Consider the following 24512-nt stretch of genomic DNA (forward strand, 5'->3'; position numbering starts at 1 on the left):
AAGATCTTTGCAAGAAACCACATTCAGAAACATCATTTGGACATGGTTGAATGCCTCATGTTTTGGTTAATGAGTAACTTTGCAAGAAACCACATTCAGAAACATCATTTGGACATGGTTGAATGCCTCATGTTTTGGTTAATGAGTAACCTTCTTTTAAGTTGGTATATTTCTGCTCTCACAAGGCTTTCTATTTTGGTCTCTTCAGTCTCTCTAAAATTTCAGGGAAAAATTCTGAGTTTCAAAATGCATATAAGCAAGAAGAAGCTCATTTTACTATTTGGAATAATCTTTTTGGAACAGAGTAAATCTGCAACTCTCTCTCTCCCCAAAGGTAAGTTCTAGGAAGTCTATCACTATCTTTGAAGAAATAACCTTTCCTGGCAGTGGGTATTACAGTTTCACTCCATATTCCTTTGGGAGAACAGGAGAAGCAAATATATTCTGGAGATCTAATTAGATTTCATGTAATTAATTTGGACTTCTCTCCTGCAATCATCATATTAAATTGAATAGAAAATTTATGGAATACAAAATACAACTTGGATAAGTTGCACTGATCTGGAAAAAAACTGAAATTATTCATTTATTTGACCACATTCCACAATCCCATCTCCTTTAATGGAACAAATTCGAGAAATCAGCATAAATTTGGAAGCATTTGTAACTTTTTAAAAAATTATACTTTTTACTGTAGTTTGGTCTTCCCTGGTGGCTCAGCTGGTAAAGAATCCACCTGCAATGCAGGAGACCTGGGTTCAATCCCTGGGTTGGGAAGATCCTTGGAGAAGGGAAAGGCTACTCACTCCAGTATTCTGGCCTGGAGAATTCCACGGAGTGTATAGTCCATGGAGTTACAAAGAGTCGGACACAACTGAGCAACTTTCACTTACTGTAGTTTACTGTATACAGTATACTGCTATAAATAGTAGATGTGAAGCCTGTTTACTGCAGTATATTTTGTATATAAATGATGTTTTCTTCTTTAAGCAACATAAGCTGAGAACAGTTCTTGGCAATCTTATTCATAGTCAGATTTGTACCTCAAGAATCATCGTATTTTCTATTTTTCCTTCAATGAGTTCAGGAAATACTAAATGTTATGTATACAAAGGTATTTATGATTCAGTTAACTGAAACAGCTAGAAAATAAGCTTTTGATCCAGTGTTATGCCAGCTCTGGATTCAGAATCAACAGACAGTGTTACATCCGTGCTTTGTCATTAATTAACTGTGCATCTCTTTGATTCTTCATTTTCCCATCTGTACTGTGGGGATAATAGTGCTTGATTTATAGTCAGAGAATGGAAATTAAATGAGAAGCTATTTGAAAAAGTTTTGGATATTTTAACATATTGATCTAAATAGCTATGCTTTCACAGATATTTTCTCAAGAAAAGTCATTTGTCCATCCTTCCAACTTTTTTAAGTGTCCACTGTATGCTAGGAATGTGCTAAGTCTTGGAAATACAGAGATGAATAAAACAGATTTTTTTCATTTTCATAGTAAATGAGGATACAGGCAAAGAATTTTCTATCCCACTATTTCATGGTGAAAACTACAAAAAGGGAGAGGAAAGGGTTTTACACAGGAGAGACACAACACAGTTTGAGGAAATCAAGGAAGACACCTCAATTGAAGTGATCTCCAAGCTGAAGAATAGGGATTAGAGGATTCAACTAGGTAAAGAAGTGGGGCAAATGTGAGGCAGGGAATTCCAGGCCTTCTGAGAGAACATGTAGAGAAGAATGACCTGCAGTAGGGACAGAAGGTGGATCTTCCCTGATTACCAAGCAGAATGATAAGTACATTGAGGTTCACTTATACTGTTCTTTCTACTTTTGGAGAGATTTTCAGTTTTCCATCACAAAAAGGTAAAAGCATAAACAACCAAGTAGAAATATGAGCAAAGGACACAAAACTTCAATACATGGAAAAATAAACACTAGTTACTAGTAAATAAATTTGAAAAATTTAATGTCACCGATAATTAGGCAAACTAAAAATTAACAATGCATTTTAAGCATCTTAATCTAGTCCATCTCTTAGCTGAGGAGTCCAAAATAAAACAAACAAACAAAAAAAGGCAGAACAAACATTTGAGAGTAACTAAATTCAGCTTTTTCAAGGATAAAATGTTTTTTCCATAAAAAGGAAAGGGTTCTTTTTCCCATTACCTAGTAACCCTTCTCCAGAGAAGGCAATGGGAACCCACTCCAGTACTCTTGCCTGGAAAATCCCATGGACGGAGGAGCCTGGTAGGCTGCAGTCCATGGGGTCGCAAAGAGTCGGACATGACTGAGCGACTTCACTTTCACTTTTCACTTTCATGCATTGGAGAAGGAAATGGCAACCCACTCCAGTGTTCTTGCCTGGAGAATCCCAGGGACGGCGAAGCCTGGTGGGCTGCCATCTATGGGGTCGCACAGAGTCGGTTGGACATGACTGAAGCAACTTAGCAGCAGCAGCAGCACTAACCCTTCTACCCTAACACCATTCTAGTATGTGAATTAAGGTACCGTCTCCTTTCTAGTCCACTATCATTAAACAATCTGTTACTTTCCACTCTTAGAATTAAATCTAATATTTGACTGTGCCAGTCACTACTGACCATGATCAGAGACTTCATCTCCTGGGTCAAGCAGAGGGAAAGATGCTAACACAAATACAGTGAAAGGCAGACTACAGGGGCTTCTCTGGTGGCTCAGTGGTAAAGAATCTGCCTGCCAATACAGGAGACATGGATTTGATCCCTGATCCAGGAAGATCCCACACCCCACGGAGCAACTAAGCCCATGAGCCACATCTTCTGAGCCTCTACTCTAGAGTCTGGAAGACACAACCACTGAGCCCATGTGCCCCAACTACTGAAGCCTGCATGCCCTAGAGCCCGTGCTCCACAAGAGAACCATTGCAATGAGAAGTCTGTGAACTGCAACCAGAGATACAGTGCCCCCGCTTGTCACAACTAGAGGAAAGCTCACAGAGCAACAAAGACCCAGCATAGCCAAAGAAATATATAAATAAATAAAATTACTTTTTAAAAAAGTTTAAGGCAAATTATAGTATCACCCATTCAACCAATTAATTGAGCAACATCTGGGCATCAGTCTAGTGGGTTTGAAAGAATAACCACAATGGAATGTAATAAGTGACACAGAAGCACAGAGCGCTCTGAGGAGCCTCTAAGGGGCCAGATGGCTTAGAATCAAAAGGGGACTGCATTCGTGCTAACCCGGTGGAGATCTACCTCTAAGGTCCTAAATCTTCATATCCGAAAAGTAGATCTTCACAATATGCAGGTTCTATGTGAAAAAGCTGAACAATTGCTTATACTGCAAATCACAGTAAATCCCACAAGTAATTTAAAGCCATTTTGTACTATTTCTACCTGCTCTATGTCTTCCAGTATTTCTTGCTCAGAAGAGTTTCCTGTATACCTCAGAACTAAGAGGTATCTAATCTCCAAATTTTTGTCTTTCCCCTCCCCAGTTCCCACTTGTGGGCAGAGTCCAGTGAAGTCACAGCCTTTGAATTACCTGAACATTTTCAGTCGCATCGTTGGGGGAAGGCAAGTGGCAAAGGGTTCCTACCCTTGGCAGGTGAGTCTCAGGAAACCTTCTCTGGTGGGATTATGAGCTGCCTCAAGATTGGATTTCTCAGAATCCCATGCTACTCATCAGTATGCTCCGTTCTGCTTAGTTCATCACCAGAGATCTCATGAGTGTGTACAAGGATCCAAGAGTCTCCTGATGTTTATTAGTTGACTTCTAGAAAAGATGTGTTCAGAATAGTTACAAGCACTATTGGCTGACTCCAAAATTTAGAAATGCCGTCCCAAACTTTCAGTCCCTAAGACAAAAATCCCACTTCAAATTTATAATTTAAAAACTAATTTTCTGATTCAATAAACATATTTAAAATATACCTATCTTGTTATAGTTAAAGATGATGAGGGAAGTCAAAGGTGTCATATCCATGGGTCTACTTTATGTTTGGGGTGTAAGGTTCATACCTATACCATAGGGCCCTTCAGGGAACAGTCAAGAGTTTATAGTATATAGTTAGTCTCCTTACTTAGTATACAGTTGGTGTCCTGTGAATTCTGTGTCAATGTAATTTCCTGGTCCTTCTGTGCCTAGAGAAACAAGTTTGTACTTCTGCCCCTAGACTATGGTTTTCTCATTTATCGTCTTTGAAAGTCTCCCAATTTTCTTTACCCTGGGACCCATCTTGTCTCTTCATTTTGTAAGTTGAGTGATAGTTTTTTATTTTCACTTCTCTGAGTCAGTCATATTAACTTTTAGATCAGTGGATATTTAGCAACGATTGGTTGATTGAATTTTTGTTCAGTGGGTTGATGGAATGGCTGAATCATTGTTATTTGATTAACTGATGAATTAATTATTTGGTTGAAGAGTTGGTTTATCAGTTTCTTACTTGGTCAATTAGTTGGCCAGTCAATTCAGAAGTTCACATTTAAATCATAGTCAGGGATGATTCACTGACTTTTACTTACTTGTGCTTTATTCTATTCTTAGCCTTTTCTCTGTACTATTTTTTTAATTGCTTATAGAAAAATTTTTTATCAAAAAGGAGACAATTCTAAAAAGTTGCTTCTTTCTAATTCCAACAATGGAAGTAAAAGTATTTATTGTACCCTCTAAGTCATGTTGGAGTCAAGCCAAGTATCATGAGCAGGATAGGACATGATAGAAAATATACTGTAGAGATTGATCTAAAAATAAGATTGAAGAAATTGTAAAGGTTAAATAGTTAAAGACTGTTAAGAAAGCAATAAATCCAAACTATTTCTCTGGGATACCTAGAGGAATTGGAACAGACTTTGGAAGACTCCCTTAGCCCTCACCTTGTTTTTATCCCAGACTTTTTCATCTGGTCTATGCTGTATCTTGTCTCTCTCTCTCTCCATTCACAGATATCATTCGTATTGTTAGAGTAACAGACTGGCTGAGCATTATCATATAAATAAACACCCACAATTTTTGCTACCAACTTGCTAAGGCCTCAAGTTAACTACCTCTCTTGTGGACCAGGGGTGGGAACATTCTGAGTCTGGCTTTGCCCTTCTTTCTGAACTATAGTGTGCTTGGTCTACCCCTTCACAGTTCATGATTTCTGATATTTATGAGTAAGATATCTGGGTCTCTTTTTCAGAATATGCTCAGTCTCCAGGTTTGGGGGGATCCCAGGGCATTAACTTGCTCCCATTTAAGGTCTTTGTAACTCAGGTGTCTCTGAAACGAAGGCAGAAGCATGTCTGTGGTGGGACCATCATCTCCCCACAGTGGGTGATCACGGCTGCTCACTGCGTTGCAAACAGGTAAGGAAAGTCCAGCCGATTGATAAAGGTCAGATTACCTTTCTTCTTCCTGGGAATCAGCAGCAATAACTCTCTTAAAATATGTGATGGTGCAATGTATGCTTAAGGGAAAACATGCTGGTTGCATAATATAAATAGGGCTCAAAGACATTGTCAAGGGCTCTAAACTTGATAGAAAACATGCATTCGTTATAGGAGTGAATACTTTGATATTTAAAATGACTGGATTAATAAAGAATAATATCCAAGTGAGAAAAAAAGCATCACAAAGATAGATTTGTGAAAGTTCTCCCCTAGTTTTCTTAAATTCCAATGAAAAAATCATCCAGCTCATTATGCATCTTAATAAATGAATAAAAGAAAACAAAAGAAGGCCAGTAAAACATGAAGAAGGCTTCTGTGTCTTCCTTCCTATTGATCCTGGCTCTCTGAACTTTAACAATTTCCATTTTTATCCACTCTCCTGTGTGCTCCAATGTTCTATTGTTGCCAGTGTTCTTGATACGCATAAAGCAGCAGTCAAGATCGTGTCCCCCTATTTTCCCTCTTTCATTTCATGTCTGCAAACATCTCCTGGATATTTCCTTAAAGCTGTACACTAATAGCTATCAAAGATACAAAGATGACTCAGAGGTGAACCCTGCCCTCCGGGAGTTGATAGTTTAAAGAAGAGTCAACTGATAATTTCACTGCAGTGTGGCATGTGGTTAGGCTAGAAAGATGCTAGGGAAGTATGCCAAGAGAAAATGATGCCTTTTCCAATGTTGTATTAAATCATCTTTTCTGGATCCCCAGAGATCCCCTTCTAGATCCCTAAGGTCTTAATCCACCTCAATGCATGCTATCAAGTTCCTTTCAGATAACTTTGCAGCAGGTAGAAGTAATATAGGTCTTCAGTCTTTCCCATGTTAGATCTCTAAAATACAAACATGAAGGAAGTAAGGGAAGATCCCCTCTTCCCATTACTGTAATCAGTCCCAAAGCTCTGAGTGTGCATACTCTCTGGGATATCAGAGTTATGATGCTATTATGTCTTTCATGGTATGCATTATGTATTAGATCTCTGACATTAAAGCAGCCTACTTGATGAGAATCACCAAATACTCCCAAAGGATATCAGTGATACCCTGTATGCAAGACAGCAAAAGAGGCACAGATGTATAGAACAGTCTTTTGGACTCTGTGGGAGAGGGCGAGGGTGGATGATATGGGAGAATGGCATTGAAACATGTATATTGTCATATGTGAAACGAATCGCCAGTCCAGGTTCAATGCATAAGACAGGGTGCTCGGGGCTGGTGCACTGGGATGACCCAGAGGGATGGGATGGGGAGGGAGGTGGGAGAGGGGTTCAGGATGGGGAACACATGTACACCCATGGTGGATTCATGTCAATGTATGGCAAAATCACTACAATATTGTAAAGTAATTAGCCTCCAATTAAAATAAATAAATTTATATTTTAAAAAAAGAGAGAGACCAAATCAACAGTCTGGGGTAGCTTTAGATCTCTGAATTACAGTGTATACACAAACCCTTGGATGCTTAACAAATAACATTGCAAAGTATTCAGTTTATCTTATTATTAGTTCCCCATGAGGCCACTTTCACTAGCCCCCCACTCACACTGGGAACCTCTGCATTTGGAATCATTTTTCTGTTCAGTAGCTGCACACATGCCTTCTCCATCCATCTCATTTTGAAGAGGTCCGTTCGTCAACCATTACAACTGTACTCAGCTTCAGTGAAATCCATCCCTTTTACTCTTTCCTCCTCACAGAAATACTGTATCAACTTTCAATGTTACTGCTGGTGAATATGACTTGAGATATGTGGAGCCAGGAGAGCAAACCCTCACCATTGAAACCATCATCATACACCCACACTTCTCTACCAAGAAACCAATGGATTATGATATCGCTCTTTTGAAGATGGCTGGAGCTTTCCGTTTTGGTAAACATTCGAAGTTTACTCTGAATTGTCCATCCCATGTTCTCCAGAACTTAGGAACACAGCACAGTTCCTAAAGTATAAATTATGTAGCATGTGCCCAAGATTTCTGGATCATGGACTTTGAGACAGAAAATCGAGGTGGGGTTCCCCTACCTGAAACTCATTTTGCTTGTGACTTTAGAGATACAATTAAGTGGAGTCAAGAAAGAGTCTGTCTTTCTTTGATAAGAGACCCCTGGAGGTGCCAGAGACATCACAAGGCCTTGGGGGATCCACCTAGATGCCCATTGGTGAGTGACTTGTGGTGTCTCTCCCCTATGAATGAAACGAGCCCTGCCTTGCTCTTTTTCTTCAGATCAGTTTGTGGGGCCCATGTGTCTTCCAGAGCCAGGGGAACGATTTAAGCCTGGATTTATTTGTACAACCGCAGGCTGGGGCCGCTTGAATGAAAGTAAGAACTTCCGTGTTCTGCTCTTAATCTGATATCAGAACTTTCTGGTAGGTAATCAGAAAATAGAATTTTTAACCTATTTGTAAAAGACCGTGTGTAAACATTTTTAAAACTAGAGAATGACACATTGTACTTAAAAATTCAAATCTTTCCAAAAGACACAAGCCTGAATGGGGCATCTTCAATGCAGGGAGGTGAAAGAATACCTTGCTGGGGTTCTGTGTTTTCTAGATGGCATCTCTCCGCAAGTCTTGCAGGAAGTGAACCTACCCATTTTGACCCAGGATGAGTGTATTACAGCTCTGTTGACCCTAGAGAAACCCATCAGTGGGCGGACCTTTCTCTGCACAGGCTTCCCAGATGGAGGAAGAGATGCATGTCAGGTAGGTGGGAGTGGTCGGGCTGACAGGTCCCAGACAGGGCTTCCCTCAGATTTGTCATCAGATGAGAGGCTGAAATAAGGCTATAGGAAAGACTAGACTCTGGGAAGAAGGATCAGGAGTGAGAAGGGAGGTCAAGTCAAAATAAAGGGACAATTTCCTTCACTGTTCACCTGAAATTATCACAGCATGTTTAATCAGCGACCTGGGTTTGATCCCTGGGTTGGAAAGATTCCCTGGAGAAGGGAAAGGCTACCCACTCCAGTACTCTGGCCTGGAGAATTCCATGGACTAGTCACTGTATAGTCCATGGGGTCCAAAGAGTCGGACACGACTGAGTGACTTTCACTTTCATACCTCAATACAAGATAAAAAGTTCAAAAAAAGAAAAAGCTTCAGGCTCCAGAAAGAGTATAAATCTGTTTAAAATATCAAAAGTATTCTTAATTATTAGTGACATCATAATGATATTTCCAATGTGTGTATGTTATCAAATACCTAGTTTCTAAACTTTTTGATGACTGTCAGTGATGTCTCTTGGTTATTTATTACCAATAAATAACTGATTTGAAAAGACAAAATTAAAGGGATAGTTTAAACAACCTGTTTTTAGCAAGAACTGTGATTTCAGAGGAGGTCTTGTGCTCTTTCCAAAAGACCAAACATTGAAGATGATGCCAACAATGAACTCAGAGTTCTCCAGCCTGAAGGACAGGTGGCTCCTTCCTACTTAGAGATTTCCAGTTTGTGTATAATGGGAGCTTTTCTTTCTCTCCGTCCCTCCTGCCGACCAGGAACTAAGGTCAATATGACTACTGGACAAAACTTCTCTGAGTCTGTAGGATGAGACAGGAGAGGGAAACAATGTGATGTCTGATGAGACAGGAGAGGGGAAGAAGGAGGTGGATTTGGTGGACTCCAGTGGTATTTCAGGAGCGAGTGTGAATTGTACTTGCCTGTTCTCTCAGGTCCTTGAGTCCAAAGTATTAGAAGCGAAGAAATTCATTGATCAATTTATTGACCTTTGTCTAGCATCTTTGTGGGACATAGACACTGACAACGATGGTAACAGAGATGGTAACAGAGATCTCTTCTCCCTACAGGGAGACTCAGGAGGTTCCCTCATGTGCCGGAATAAGAAAGGGACTTGGACTATGGCTGGTGTGACTTCCTGGGGTTTGGGCTGTGGTCGAGGCTGGAAAAACAATCTGCAGAAAGATGATCAAGGATCCCCTGGGATCTTCACAGATCTTACTAAAGTGCTTTCGTGGATCCACAAACACATCCGAATTGGTAATCAAGCCAAAACATAAGGTCAAGAAGCTAGGGAAGGAGAGAATATCAGCAGAGTCTAGGCAAGTCAAGACCATTGAGCAGACAGACTCTGCTTTCATTCTGAGTGTCTCACATAAGGATTGTGGTATTTACTGAGACCAAAAAAAGGACAAACTATGATTTGCACAGCATACAGCTATTCAATGAAACATGAGTACATCCATCCTAGACTTTGTCAAATTTGCATTTAATTGAAACTGTCTCAGCTGGTGATATGTTTCCACCACTTACTTCTCACTTACTGTGCTAGCAAGATTCAGCAAGCTGTAGCATGGATCAGTGGTTATCAACCAGGGGGAATTTTGCCCCTTCAGGGGACAGTGACTGGAGACATTTTTGGTTGTCACAACAGGAGAGAGAGGAACCACTGGCGTCTAGTGGGTAGGGGGCCATGGATGCTGCTAAGTATCCTACAAGGCACAGGAGAGCACCCCCACTCCCACCCAGCAAAGAAGGATTCAGCCCCAAATGTTAATAATGCTGTGGCTGAGAAGGCCTGACCTAGAGCCAGGTACGGTAAATCTGAAAAGGCCAAGGTCTATATACATCCTTCTACTAGACTGACCAATGAGTTAATTGAAACTTCATTTTTTTGCCTCCAAATCCAACTTAACTGGTGGCTTCCAACCTCGATAGGACTTATAGTTCTTCCCAAAGGGGTTAATTCAAACTAGTTCAGGAAAAACTTGTGATTGTGTTCACGTTTATGGAACATTCGCAGGTATTTGAGTCCTCAGTTCAAGTCGTAGCTACCTCAGCAACTCTTTTGTGATTGTGGGTACATTATTTCCGTCTCTAGCCTCTCTCGTCATAAAAATTAGAAGAGTAGCCCAGATGACCTCTTCTTGCTTTGCGTAATCCCCAAGCCAATGAACACACTTAGAGAGTGAACCATTTTCTTAAAACACAAAGGCTCCTCTGCTGCTTTGTCAATTTATCCCTTCTGTTCTCTCCACAGATTATATTTTCATTAGTTGCAAACTGACTTAAAAACCTCTGCACTTTTGGGCCAGGGAGATGCTAACTTCTTGAAATATTGTTCAAGATACCACAAACCTTGAATCCCATCTTTCTTTTTCTTTCCCAGGGAAGCAGAGAAAGAGCTCCAGAGGTGGGTATTTTTCATCGCCTGCTCTTCTGGGAGCATGAATTAATCTCTACTATTTCTGAATATCAGTTCCCTTTATAATCAAAAGTCTTCCTCTGCAAGAGTTCTCCATACTCACTATGCATAAAAACACCACTTAGAGCACTTGGTCATTCATCCCCAGCCAGTGAGGGCACACCCTCATCAGCAGGAGCCCCACATTCCCTCCCAGTTCACTTCTTGTCAATCCAGAGCTCCAGCTCAATTCAACAAACAGTTGTCAAATTCTCAATTTGGATCTCAGACATGAGGGAGGAGGTGAAGTGGATAGTGGTCAGGTTTCTGAGCTCAGCTTGTTCAGAAAGCACAGGGAACTCACCCCAGGGTTACATTGCAAGTCTTCAGTGAATTCACTGTGATTTGGGGCAAGCTCCTTTCTACCTCTGAACCTGAGTCTCCTTATCTGAAAAGGAAGCAGTTTGGACCAGATGGTCTCAAAGGCATCTTTAGCTCAGCAGTTCTATGAGCCTGTGGAACCAACTCCAAAGAGCAAAGTGGGAAAAGAGTACCCTGAGAGCTCAGTGGAAAGAATGGCTGCTTCTAGGTGGAAAAAGGCAAAAAGACAAGGGAGGCTTTGGAGCACAGATATCTTTTAACCTGAACCTTAGAGAATAAAGGATGAATAAAATTTTGTCAGGTGGGGATGGGATACAGGTAAATAAAAATATTCCAGCTCAAGGAATCATTATTATCAGAAGACGGATACTAAAAGATGAAGACAGGAAAATTTAGGGTGTAATCTTGCCTGGAAAATCCCATGGACAGAGGAGCCTGGTGGGCTGCAGTCCATGGGGTCACTAAGAGTCAGACACAACTGAGTGACTTCACTTTCACTTTTCACTTTCATGCATTGGAGAAGGAAATGGCAACCCACTCCAGTGTTCTAGCCTGGAGAATCTCAGGGTCGGGGGAGCCTGGTGGGCTGCCGTCTATGGGGTCGCACAGAGTCAGACACGACTGAAGCGACTTAGCAGCAGCAGCAGAGACCCAGTAAGTCAAAGCAGCTAAAGTGTAGGATATGTGAGGGGTTTTATGAGAAAGAAGATTAAACATATAACTTGAGACCAAATTATGGAAACTTTGAACAGCAGTCAAAAAAATTTAGATTTTATTGAGTAATAGGAGTTGACTAATAGATAAATAGATTAGAGCTATACTGAATTGCTGTAAGAACTGTACATAGGGAATAAACTGGAGGAGAAATAATGCATAGTAGAATTATGAGATTATGCATTAGTTCAAGAGATAAGAAAATAAGGCTTGATTTAGGGCAATGGCCAGAGAATGAAAAGGAGGGCATAGAAATAGGATGAACTAGGACTGGATAGTCACTAAAGTTAAGGATGGTGAGAAAAAAGGAGTGGAGGATGACACCAAATCTCTGAGCATGAAAAGCTAAGAACACAAAAAGTATTCAAATCAGAAGTGGAAGCAGTTTTGCAGGCCCAAAGGAATTCTATTTGTAGCATGTTAAGTTTAAGAGGAAGAGACCTATGAGGGGGTTGAAAAATCAGAAGTTTAGGTAGAGATAATAATTAAAACTGAGAGTGTGAATGAACTAGGTCAGAAGGCTCATGTAGAGAGAAATGAAAACTCAGAGAACAAAACCTAGGAAATACCTTCATCTGCAGGGTGGATTACTGGGGTCAGAGAAAGAAGAGTAAAGGAGAAGAAATCATAGAATCTCAAAGTTACGCAAGATCTACAAGGAACAAAAAAGAATAAAGCGTCACAGAAGCCAAGACAGGAAAAGATTTCATGGAGAAAGGAAGCGTGCATGAAGAAGAGTCAAGGGGTCCCCATGTCTGCTTGTATTCTGGAGGGAGAGGGCTGCTGTGGCTAGCCATCACTGTTAGTCCTAATTCTCATGGCTTTCCCTCCCAGCCACTTGCAGTGAGCAGGACCGCGTGGTCAGAGCATCAGAGGGGGAGCTGCACTTCCCAGAAAGCCCCTTCCTATATTATGAGAGCAAGCAGTGAGTAGCCCCCGCTGCCACCCCTGCCCCAACTCCCACCTCCCGTATTTTTTTTTAACTTGTTTTATATCGGAATATAGCCGATTACTAATGTTGTGATCATTTCAGGTGGACAGCAAAGGGACTCAGCCATACGTATACATGTATCCATTCTCCCCCAAACTCCCTTCTCATCTAGGCTGCCACATAACATAGAACAGAGTTCCCTGTGCTTATATAATAAGACCTTGTTGGTTATTCATTTTAAATGTAGCAGTGTGTACATGTCCATCCCAAACTCCCTAACTATCCCTCTCCCCCATTCTCCCCCCACCACCCAGCAACCATAAGTTTGTTCTCTAAGTCTGTGAATCTGTTTTGTAAATAAGTTCATTTGTATCATTTCTTTTTAGATTCCACATATAAGGGATGTCATACAATATTCTTCTCTGACTTCACTCAGTATGACAGTCTCTGGGTCCATCCATGTTGCTGCAAATGGCATTTTTTCATTCTTTTCAATGGCTGAGTAATATTCCATCATAAATATGTACCGTATCTTCTTTATCCATTCCTTTGTTTCACCTCCAGTTTGACTCTGCCCCACTCATTGGACTGTGACAGCCACTTTCTACCGGAAAATAACACCCTCTCAATGTGTCTACCTGCAGACAGTGTGCCTGGACCCTGTTGGTACCAGAGGGAATGCATGTGCTCCTCAGTTTTTCTCACTTTGATGCAGAGTCTTGTGACCATAATTACCTGTCGATACATTCTTTAGAAGACACACTTATTGGTGAGTGGATTTTCACATTGTCAAATGCACACTATGCTATTACTTAACGGGGCCTGGTTATAATATGTCTAGCCCCAAGGCATTTATAAACAGCACACTTCCTGTCTCCACTGTTGAGACTTAGAATTGATGGTGCAAAGGAACGCAATCTGAGCCTGTGTGAGGGCTGGAAGGCCACAGTGCATTTCACTTACTGCCTTTGCTTCCCATGGAACCAGGCTTCCTAGACTCATTTGCCAGACCTGGTACCCAACGGGAGTAAAATGCAGATCTACAGCTGTGCCTCTCAGGGCCTCTCGGGCAGAATGCTGCTCTCCTGAGCGTGAAAATAACCTTTACCTGCATCATCCAGCTCAGAAGGAAGACAGCAACAGATAACCACAAGTAGGGGACAAAAGTTACTTATGTAAGAAACAGAAATGGAGGCGCATTCCTGTGGTTCTAAACTGGAGATGGTATGGCCTGTCCCCGCTTTCCCCCAGGAGACCTTTAACAATGTCTCAGGAGCAATTTTTGGCGGTCACAACTAGAGAGAATGTTGCAAAACAGTTTTGCAGCCAGGATGCTGCAAAACATCCTACAATGTGCAGAACAGCCTGAACACACAGAACGTTCCAGTTCAGAACATCAGTAGTGCCAAGGTTGAGAAGCCCTGATTCAGACAAACCTGCCCTGTCATGAATGTTCAGGAACCTGTAAGTCTTTTAATGGGTGCTGTTTTCTAGGCTCTGAGCAAAGACTCTTCTTTCTTATGTTGCAGCGAAATTCTGTGGAGAGAGACTGGCTTCATCAGTTCTTGTTGGCTCCAATGCTATAAGGCTGAGCTTCATCTCTGATAACACAGATTATGCCGTTGGGTTCAATCTCACCTATAAAGCTGTTAAACCAAACTACCTTCCTGGTAAAACTGTTTACTCCTATCATACACTATGCTGACCTTTTGCAGAAGTTGAGGCCCCATAGGAATTAGATGATGGGTAGGGGAACCACCCAAGGCTCACTGAGCTCCACAGCAAAGAAGAGCCCAAGGTCACTGAGACACGGGGTACAGGGGCTCTTCGTGCAGTCTTGCAAATGCATGCTTGTTGCCCACCCACATGAGCCAAGAGAGCTTGATGACTTCTCCAGAACCAGTGCACAGACCTCCCCCTTCTTGATGGCTCTGCCTGAAGACTCAGTTCAGGCATCTTTCGTGGGGGACACAAGGGTGAGAACAAAGAGGTCCCCTCTGTCCACGGTGATGCCACTGCTTGGACCTTCTCCTTTGTATTGCAGATTCTGGCTGCGACTCCTTAACGATCCTGTTTGAAGAAGGCCTCATACAGAGTCCTCACTATCCTGAAGACTACAGCAACATGGCCAGCTGCAACTGGGTCTTTCAAGCCCCCAAACATTATCTAGTTAAGGTACCCTTACTTGGCTGTGGATCTCCACAGAATCGCTTACATGGACACCATGAGGGCAGAGGCTTTTATCTGATGCATTTGCTGCTGTATTCCTTGTACCTAGAACCTAGCACCTGGCACACAAATCTCTTGATAAATACTTAATATCAGACCGGTGTATTCTGTCCTGCAACTACCCGCACTTGCCACTAGATGGCAACTGTGCGCTTTCAGTTCAGTTCATTCGCTCAGTCGTGTCGGACTCTGCGACCTCATAAACTGCAGCACAGCTGCTTCCCTGTCCATCACCAACTCCCGGAGCTGACTCAAACTCATGTCCAGACAGTCGGTGATGCCACCCAATCATCTCGTCCTCTGTCACCCCCTTCTCCTCTGGCCTTCAATCTTTCCCATCATTAGGGTCTTTTCAAATGAGTCAGTTCTTCACATCAGGTGACCAGAGTATTGAAGTTTCAGCTTCAGCATCAGTCCTTCCAAAGAATATTCAGGACTGATTTCCGTTAGGATTGACTCATTGGGTCTGCTTGCAGTCCAAGGGACTCTCAAGAGTCTTCTCCAACACCACAGTTCAAAAGCATCAATTCTTCGCTGCTCAACTTTCTTTATAGTCCAACTCTCACATCCATACATGACTACTGGAAAAACCATAGCTTTGACTAGACGGACCTTTGTTGGCAAAGTAATGTCTCCCCTTTTTAATATGCTATCTAGGTTGGCCATAGCTTTTCTTCCAAGGAGCAAGCATCTTTTAATTTCATGGCTGCAGTCACCATCTGCAGTGATTTTGGAGCCCCCAAAAAATAGTTTCTCACTGTTTCCATTGTTTCTTCATCTATTTGCCATGAAGTGATGGGACCGGATGCCATGATCTTAGTTTTCTGAATGTTGAGTTTTGTTGTTGTTGTTGTTTCTTTCTCTTTTTTCTTTCTTTCTTTTTTGTCTTTTTGAATGTTGAGTTTTAAGCCAACTTTTTCACTCTCCTCTTTCACTTTCATCAAGAGGCTCTTTAGTTCTTTGCTTTCTGCCATAAGCATGGTATCATCTGCATATCTGAGGTTACTGATATTTCTTGTGGCAATCTTGATTCCAGCTTGTGCTTCATGCAGCCCAGCATTTCCCATGATGTACTTTGCAAAAAATTTAAATAAGCAGGGTGACAAAATACAGCCTTGACGTACTCCTTTCCCTATTTGGAACCAGTTTGGTGTTCCATGTCCAGTTCCAACTGTTGCTTCTTGACCTGCATACAGATTTCTCAGGAGGCAGGTCAAGTGGTCTGGTATTGCCATCTCTTCAAGAAATTTCCAGTTTGTTGTGATCCACACAGGCAAAGGCTTTGGCATAGTCGATAAAGCATAAATAGATGTTTTTCTGGAACTCTCTTGCTTTTTTGATGAGGCAACAGATGTTGGCACTTTGATCTCTGGTTCCTCTGCCTTTTCTAAATCCAGCTTGAACAACTGGAAGTTCACGGTTCATGTATTGTTGAAGCCTGGCTTGAAGAATTTTGAGCATTACTTTACTAGCGTGTGAGATGAGTGCAATTGTATGATAGTTTGAGCATTCTTTGGCATTGCTTTTCTTTGGGGTTGGAATGAAAACTGACCTTTTCCAGTCCTGTGGCCACTGCTGAGTTTTCCAAATTTTTCTGGTTTATTGAGTGCATCACTTTCACAGCATCATCTTTTAGATTTGAAATAGCTCATCTGGAATTCCATCACCTCCACTAGCTTTGTTCGTAGTGATGATTCCTAAGGCCCACTTGACTTCACATTCCAGGATGTCTGGCTCTAGGTCAGTGATCACACCATTGTGGCTATCTGGGTCATAAAGATCTTTTTTGCATAGTTCTTCTGTGTAGTCTTGCCACCTCTTCTTAATATCTTCTGCTTTTGTTAGGTCCATACCATTTCTGTCCTTTATTGTGCCCATCTTTGCATGAAATCTTCCCTTGGTATCTCTAATTTTCTTGAAGAGATCTCTAATCTTTCCCATTCTATTGTTTACCTCTATTTCTTTGCATTGATCACTGAGGAAGGCTTTCTTTTCTCTCCTTGCTATTATTTAGAACTCTGCATTCAAATGGGTATTTTTTTCCTTTTCTCCTTTGCCTTTCGCTTCTCTTCTTTTCACAGCTATTTGTAAGGCCTCCTCAGACAACAATTTTGCCTTTTTCTTTTCTTTTTCTTGGGGATGATCTTGATCCTTGTCTCCTGTACAATGTCACAAAGCTCCATCCATAGTTCTTCAGGCACTCTATCAGATCTAATCCCTTGCATCTATTTGTCACTTCCACTGTAAAATCATAAGGGATTTGATTTAGGTCATACCTAAATGGTCTAGTGGTTTTCCCCACTTTCTTCAATTTAAATCTGAATTTTGCAATAAGGAGTTCATGATCTGAGCCACAGTCAGCTCCTGGTCTTATTTTTGCTGACTGTATAGGGCTTCTCCATCTTTGGCTGCAAAGAATATAATCAATCAGATTTTGGTGTTGGCCATCTGGTGATGTCCATGTGTAGAGTCTTCTCTTGCATTTTTGGAAGAGGGTGTTTGCCATGACCAATGTGTTCTCTTGGCAAAACCCTGTTAGCCTTTGCCCTGCTTCATTTTGTACTCCAAGGCCAAATTTGCCTGTTACTCCAGATATCTCTTGAGTTCCTACTTTTGCATTCCAGTCCCCTATAATGAGAAGGACATCTTTTTTGGGTGTTAGTTCTAAAAGGTCGTGTAGGTCTTCACAGAACCGTTCAACTTCAGCTTCTTCAGCATTACTGGTTGGGGCCTAGACTTGGATTACTGTGATATTGAATGGCTTGTCTTGGAAACGAACAGAGATCATTCTTTCATTTTTGAGATCAGAGGCAACTGTGTTCTTTACTTTTTGCCATTTTGTCCAACTGTGCACTTTACTTTTTGTCGTTTTTGAGTTGCAGAGGCAACTGTGCACTTTACTTTTTGTTGAAAAGCTGCCTTTACCTTTGTACCAGGTTAACTTGTTCCATCAATGTCTAGTCCTTTCAAGAAATAAGCATTTCTTCCTTATTAATTAAACTGTTACCAAACACACTGTGGGATGTAGATAACAAAAGTGCAGTGCAGAACAGGTTCAGGGACTAGCATAATGTGTCGCAGGAGGGGTGACAGAAGGCGAGGCTGAGATCAAAGCGTGGAGGGCTTTAAATGTCAGGATACAGAAAGTATTCAGCCTTCGGCGGCGGTGTTTCGGCCTTCTGTTTGCGTGCTTGTTCACTTAACACTAGTGCGCTGTCTGCAGACATGCCTTCAGGTAGATGGTACTGCAGTCAGGGGAAGGGTGGAATTAGCATTTACTTAGAACATTTTCTCTTTAGTTATTGAAAGCAAGAAAGTATATGAAGGAGACAAAGTAGATTATAAAACAATAGGGAAGCAGCAAGGGTGAACAAGACCTCGAAATGCTTGTATATTTGAGGCCAAAAGAAAAAGATCTGACCTAGGAAAAACCAAATTGGTGCAGTGTTATGACAGTCCAGAGAAGAGAGATTTTAAAACAAAAAAAACAAAACAAAGAGGTATGGCCAATAGCTTGAATTTCCCACACAAAGTTAGAATTTGAAGAGAAGGAGGACTCCTCCCTTCCTTGGCTCCCCTTCCTCTCCCTCCCTCCACCACCTCTTCTCTTGATACATCTTGATCTCCTTCCCTCTTTTCTCTCTTCCTTCCACAGAGAAACCATTGTACAGCTCTGAAACCTTTTGTTCTTTTCAAACGGGCTTTTAAATGTTAACAAAGTAAAAAGACAGAACTTTTTTAAAACATAAGGAGGACCAAGCGCATTATCCAGTCCCCACGTCACCCCTCATAAAGAAGGTAGAATAATTGAGATGGACAATTGAAAGGAGGTGGAGGTGGTGGCATCTGAAAGGTCAGGTGAGGTCAGATGTCAGTAGTACAACGAGATCACACAGGTTTTAAATGTGAGAAGACACAGAGGAAGTACGGCAAATGTAGCTGTTGTCTTCCTAAAAGTTCCTGAAACCCAAGCGGAGTCAGGCAGACAGTTCAAGAAGCAGTGGGATTAAGGGAAGCTATATAGTGGCAGGGCTTCCCTCCTAGCTCAGTTGGTAAAGAATCTGCCTACAATGCAGGAAACCCGGGTTCAATCCCTGGGTTGGGAAGATCCCCTGGAGAAGGGCATGGCAACCCACTCCAGTATTCTTGCCTGGAGAATCCCCTGGACAGAGGAGCCTGGCAGGCTACAGTCCATGGGGTCGCAAGAGTCAGACATGACTTAGTGACTAGACCACCACCACCTTATGGTGACCAAGGACAAAAGATTAAGTGTGAGCATATTTCCAAAAAGAGGAAGAAGACAAAATTTAGTTGAAAGTCTAAACATACAAGAGCTAGAAGTGATTCAAAACCACCTGTGCAGCCAGTACGCTGAGTGCTGCGTCAGTGAAAAGCTGCGCTCACATCCGCCAGCGGCAGCATCGCCCTGCAGGACCCATTTGAGACAGTCATTTGTAAGCTGGTGTGACAGGTCATGACTATGTGCACACCATTTGACTCAAAGGGAAAAGAGTCTATTTTTATTATTCATCATAAGTTTTATTGCTCTGCATGTTCTGTTCACCAACTTTGAACATTTTGAATTCTAAATTTTAAATATTATTGATATTAAACAAAACAGGTTTGTTGTTATTGCTCAGTCGCTAAGTCATGTCCAACTTTTTGCAGCCCCATGGACTGCAGCACAGCAGTCTTCCCTGTCCTTCACTATCTCCTGGAGTTTGCTCAGACTCGTGTTCACTGAGTCAGTGATGCTATCTAACCATCTCGGCCTCTGCAACCCCCTCACTTTAAAAAATATTTTTAACTTTCTTTAAGTTATTTATTATAGGGATTATAGATCCCCTGTGTGGGAAATTTCTGGTTTAAAAAAGATTTATGTAATTTTCCTCCTTTTTTAAAACCTCTTTCCGTAAGACAGAATGGTCAGAGTAACTGAAAGTACTGTTTCCAGAAAGAAATCCAGGAAGGATTTAAGAAATGTTTGAATGAATTTTATTTCTGACATGTCTCCTTGATCCCATGTCTGGTGACCATGAATCATCATTTGGCTCCATTTTTGTCCCAGACATACAGGCCTCTGTGTCTTTTGCCGAGTGTTTAGGATCCATTGAATCCCCGTCACATGCGTGTATAAAATCTAGACTGCTACCCCATCATTTCTATCTCCCACTGCTCCTCTCTTTAAACTCAATTGGTTAGGGATATCAGATTGCTTGAACATTGTTCTTTGAAGTTTCTTTGCTCCTCTAAGGCGACAGCTGGGGAGCTCAAATATTTGCGCGTTTTGCCACACTTTTGGCCCATAGTGGGGTGCTTACATGTTTCGAGAGGTTTGGGAGCCTGTGGTTTAGCATCTTTTCCTAAGTACTATAACTCATTCACGAATGCCCGTTACCTTTCTCATCTTGCTCCAGCGCAAGCTGAACAACTGAAATTCTTCTGCTTGATCAAAATCAGTTAATGTATTCATATTGTCAACTCTAAATGTAAAGTGGAGCCTTCTCAGCTTTCATTTCAGGACCTAAACATAGAAGAAAATGGAGACTGCACTTCCGACTATGTGAGCGTGCACAGGGATGTAGAAAGGAAGAAAGAAATAGGTTTGTGCAGAGGCTCTGTATCAATCTAGAGGGGTGGGATGGGGAGGGGATGGGAGGGAGGTTCAAAAGGGAGGGGATATATGCATACCTGTGGCTGATTCATGTTGAGGTGTGACATAAAACAACAAAATTCTGGAAAGCAATTATCCTTCAATTAAAAAATAAATACATTTTAAAAAACAAACAAAGAAATAGGCTTGTGTTCCCTGGGAGCCTCCAGTTTGCATCTGGATCTGGTCCTTCTTGTGAATCCTTTTAGGGAATAAACGGGATGTGGCTCAGTGTTCCTTTCCCTGCATCATCTCCATCCTTCCCTGTGCTCTCATCACCTCTCTTCCTTCTCCCCAGTTGTGGGGGGAGGCATGGGATGAGGGTGGGGAGAGCTTCAAAGAAAATCAGAGAACCATTTGAATGGAAGGCCCACGTAGACTAGGGGTCAGAGGGGAAAGTGCCATTGAAATAAGCCCTGTGGCTGGAATCAGTTCTCTTAGTGGCATTCCCAATGAGGGTATTTGGGAGATAAACAGAATTGAAATGTTAGCAGGGTTAAATATGTAGTACAAAGAAGCAGTCTGCCTTTTCCAATTTGAAGATGAATTGTGACATCCACCGGAAAAGTTTATTTCTTAACAGTTACCTGAAGGACAATCTTTTTTCTTCTATCCACTGCCATGTCTGTTCGCTGGGCCCTTGACCCTGTCGTGGCTGGGCTGGGCTTGAAGCAGCTCGGCTGTGTGGCTTTGTTGTCCCCACCCCCGTGGTGAGCATCACCAGGGTAATGTCCATCAGCTTCCAGTCCAATGAAAACGCGACCTTCAGAGGCTTCCAGGCTACAGTGTCCTTCATTCATGAAACAGGTAAGAGGACGGAGGTACCAACTCCGAGTCTCATCCTCCTGATGTGGTAAATAGAGCAAGCTTTAGAGCTCGGCGTGGGTACCGTCAACTCTTTATTCACCAAATCTGTGAACCCCGAACCACTGCTCCTGGGGTAATGCGGAGGAGCTAGGTTCCTATCAGCCTCTGGTTTTGTTTGTATTTCTGTTTCAGGTCACCTTATTTAATGTACATTGCTGATTCATTAACACTGAACTCACTCACAGCCAATACCACTGTAACCTGTGCCTGAACAAAGCTTATCCATCACAGATATTTTCTCTGTAAGGCATGACCCAGCCTTTTTGCACTTAGGAACACTAGATGGCACTGGAGCACTATGTTTAGGGCCATTTCAACCACCAAAAAAAAGCACAAAAATGCAGAGACGCGTACTAGTGACTATCACAGAGTGAAGCAAGTCAGAAAGAGAAAAACAAATATCATATATTAATGTATATAAGGGGAATCTAGAGAATGGTACAGATTATCTTATTTGCAAAGCAGAAATAGTGACATAGATGGAGAAAACAGATGTATGAATACCAAGAAGGAAAGGGGGATGGGGTGGGATGAATTGGGAGATTGGGATTGACATATACACACCATTGATACTATGAATAAACTAGATAACTAATTGAGAACCTACTGTGTAGCACAGGGAACTCTACTCAATGCTCTGTGATGACCTAAACAGAAAGGAAATCCAAAAAAGAAGAAATATATATGTGTTCAGTTCAGTTCAGTTCAGTCACTCAGTTGTGTCCGACTATTTGTGACCCCATGAACTGCAGCACGCCAGGCCTCCCTGTCCTTCACCAACTCCTGGAGTTTACTCAAACTCATGTCCATTGAGTCGGTGATGCCATCCAACCATCTCATCCTCTGTCATCCCTTTCTGCTCCTGCCTTCAATCTTTCCCAGCATCAGGGTCTTTTCCAATGAGTCAGCTCTTCGCATCAGGTGGCCAAAGTATTGGAGTTTCACCTTCAACATCAGTCCTTCCAATGCATATTCAGGACTGATTTCCTTTAGGATGGACTGGTTGGATCTCCTTGCTGTCCAAGGGACTCTCAAGAGTCTTCTCCAACACCACAGTTCAAAAGTGTCAATTCTTCGGTGCTCAGCTTTCTTCATAGTCCAACTCTCACATATATGTGTATGTATATATATTATAGATAGATATAGATAGCCAATTCACTTTGCTGTACAGCAGAAACTAGTACAACACTGTAAAGCAACTATAATGCAATAAAAATTCATTTAAAAATAAGTAAAACATTTTTAAAAAGTAAATAATTAAGGTGATAGAAACAGCAGCATGCCTGAAAATGAAAAAATAAAAGTACAGAAATACAAAAAGCAAGACAAAACAGAAAGTGGTGCTAGCAGAACCATGAAAGCACACTTGTTTACACTGCGAGAGCTGAAATAAGACAACGGAGTGTGGCTGAGACCTCAGCCAGGACACGTGCTACAAATAACTCAAGTTTTTCACGCTCTGCACATGTCCATGAATGACTGAAAGTACCAGGAGGATTGGTTTTGAATTAACAAATCAATGTTAGCAAGTAGGTGAATTTGAAAATTCGGAATCTACAAAGAATGAAGATCAACTGTATGTCTGAATGTTGGCCCTTCCTTACTAGCTGTGTGACCTAAGTGTCCCCTAAGATTCGTCCTCCTCAGTCTTATTATGGGAGAGTAATAAACACATGGTGAGAATGTAGTAAGGATTAAATCAGACAAGATATGGTTGGTCAGAAGCCAGGGTGTGTGACACACGAGGGAGGCTCAGAGACATGGAGTATTGTCACTGACCCCTGGTCCCTGGACACCAGAAGATTCAGCTTCCTTCCAAGCTCTCTCACCCATGAGCACTCTGTCCAAATCCTAGAAAGCTAGTTACTGGCTTCTCAAGATGTTCATTCTTTTAAGTGATAAATAGCTGCTTATGGCAAACCCAGGTTATAGTTAAAACACTTCACTTTCCAGTTCAAATACCCATAAAATCCAACTGACGAGATGCCCCCAGAATTCTAACAATAATAATTTTCTGATAAATCCTAAACACTGACCTTGTTTGCATGATCTGAGCAATTGTATTATGCTTATACCCAGATTTTAACATCTCTGGATTAGAGAATGAATCCGTGTTTCTGGAGACATGGAATGCACCACCTGAAGAATCCAATGATTCTGGTAAGCTATTTTGGAGAACATGACCATGAGAAGCGTATGCAGTGTATTAGTCCAGGGTTCAACCAAGAACCCCCAAAAGATAATATTGGAATTCTCATATCCAGTATCTAAGGACACGTTTCATGACCTTATTTGCAGACAGTGTGTTTACAGAGGCAATCAAGTTAAAATGATATCATTAGTATGGGCCCTAATCCAATATGACTGATATCCTTATTAAAGGGGTAATTTGGAGAGAGAGACTTGCGCATATGGAGAAGGCCATGTGGACATGAAGGCAGAGACTGGAGTGATGCGTTTTTTACGAACCAAAGGATGCTGAAGATGGCCAGCAAAATGCCAGAAGCTAGAGGAGAGGCCTGGAGCAGGCTGTCCATCATTATCATCTTCATCCTCAGAAGGACTCAACCTTCCCAACACCTTCATCTCAGACCTCTAGGCTCCAGAACTGTGACGCAATAAATTTTTATCTAAGTCACCCTGTCTGTGATATTTTATTATGGTAGATCTAACAAGTTAATTCGCCAGGAACTGGCTTACAGGATTTGGGGGCTGACTAAGCAAGTCTACTTATAAGGCAGGCAGGCAGAAAGGGAAGATCACAGGACGCTGGAATTTCACAGATGTGGGCTGAGGCCATTCTCCACAAGCTGAGTTTCTTCTCTCTTTTGGGGAGCCTTCTGTGTTAAGGCCTTTCCAACTAATGATGTCAGGCCCACTCAGACAATCCAAGACAGTCTTCCTTACCTAAAGTCAACTGATTAGGGACTTTAATTACATCTGCAAAATCCCTTCATAGCAACATCTAGACTAATGTTTTATTGAATAACTGGAGGCTGAAGCCTGGCCAAGCTGCCACATCAAAAAAGCCGTCACACAGAGCTGGATGGGATGCGGTCACTGTCCCTTTGCTCAAAGCAGCACTGAAATCACAGAATCAAATTCCCAATCCAAGTGATTCATTCAGTAGGGTTGGGTAAATAGTTGGCCAGATCTGATCTGACTTACAAG

At 41.8% G+C, this 24512-nt stretch overlaps 1 protein-coding gene across 1 annotated transcript; it reads left to right on the forward strand.

Annotated features, from left to right (window-relative positions):
* The first annotated feature begins 217 nt into the window (after positions 1-217).
* Positions 218-23944, forward strand: OVCH2 (ovochymase 2). Its single transcript, XM_055548743.1, has 16 exons — positions 218-334; positions 3494-3603; positions 5254-5345; positions 7126-7298; positions 7654-7749; positions 7981-8132; positions 9233-9422; positions 10552-10575; positions 12496-12586; positions 13237-13361; positions 14122-14262; positions 14637-14767; positions 20331-20424; positions 21150-21281; positions 23421-23501; positions 23724-23944. The coding sequence occupies exons 1-16, from the start codon at positions 247-249 to the stop codon at positions 23774-23776; spliced, it is 1773 nt and encodes a 590-aa protein (XP_055404718.1). The 5' UTR covers positions 218-246; the 3' UTR covers positions 23777-23944.
* Positions 23945-24512: the final 568 nt, after the last annotated feature.

Source organism: Bubalus kerabau, chromosome 15 (assembly GCF_029407905.1).
Source record: "Bubalus kerabau isolate K-KA32 ecotype Philippines breed swamp buffalo chromosome 15, PCC_UOA_SB_1v2, whole genome shotgun sequence".
NCBI lineage: Eukaryota > Metazoa > Chordata > Mammalia > Artiodactyla > Bovidae > Bubalus > Bubalus kerabau.

Bases quoted from the DNA above. Each gene is read 5' to 3' on its own strand.
- OVCH2 (XM_055548743.1), top strand. From the start codon at position 247: ATGCATATAAGCAAGAAGAAGCTCATTTTACTATTTGGAATAATCTTT. The intron at 14,263-14,636 runs GTAAAACTGTTT...TTTGTATTGCAG, and splicing joins TAAACCAAACTACCTTCCTG to ATTCTGGCTGCGACTCCTTA. The intron at 23,502-23,723 runs GTAAGCTATTTT...TCCTTATTAAAG, and splicing joins TGAAGAATCCAATGATTCTG to GGGTAATTTGGAGAGAGAGA.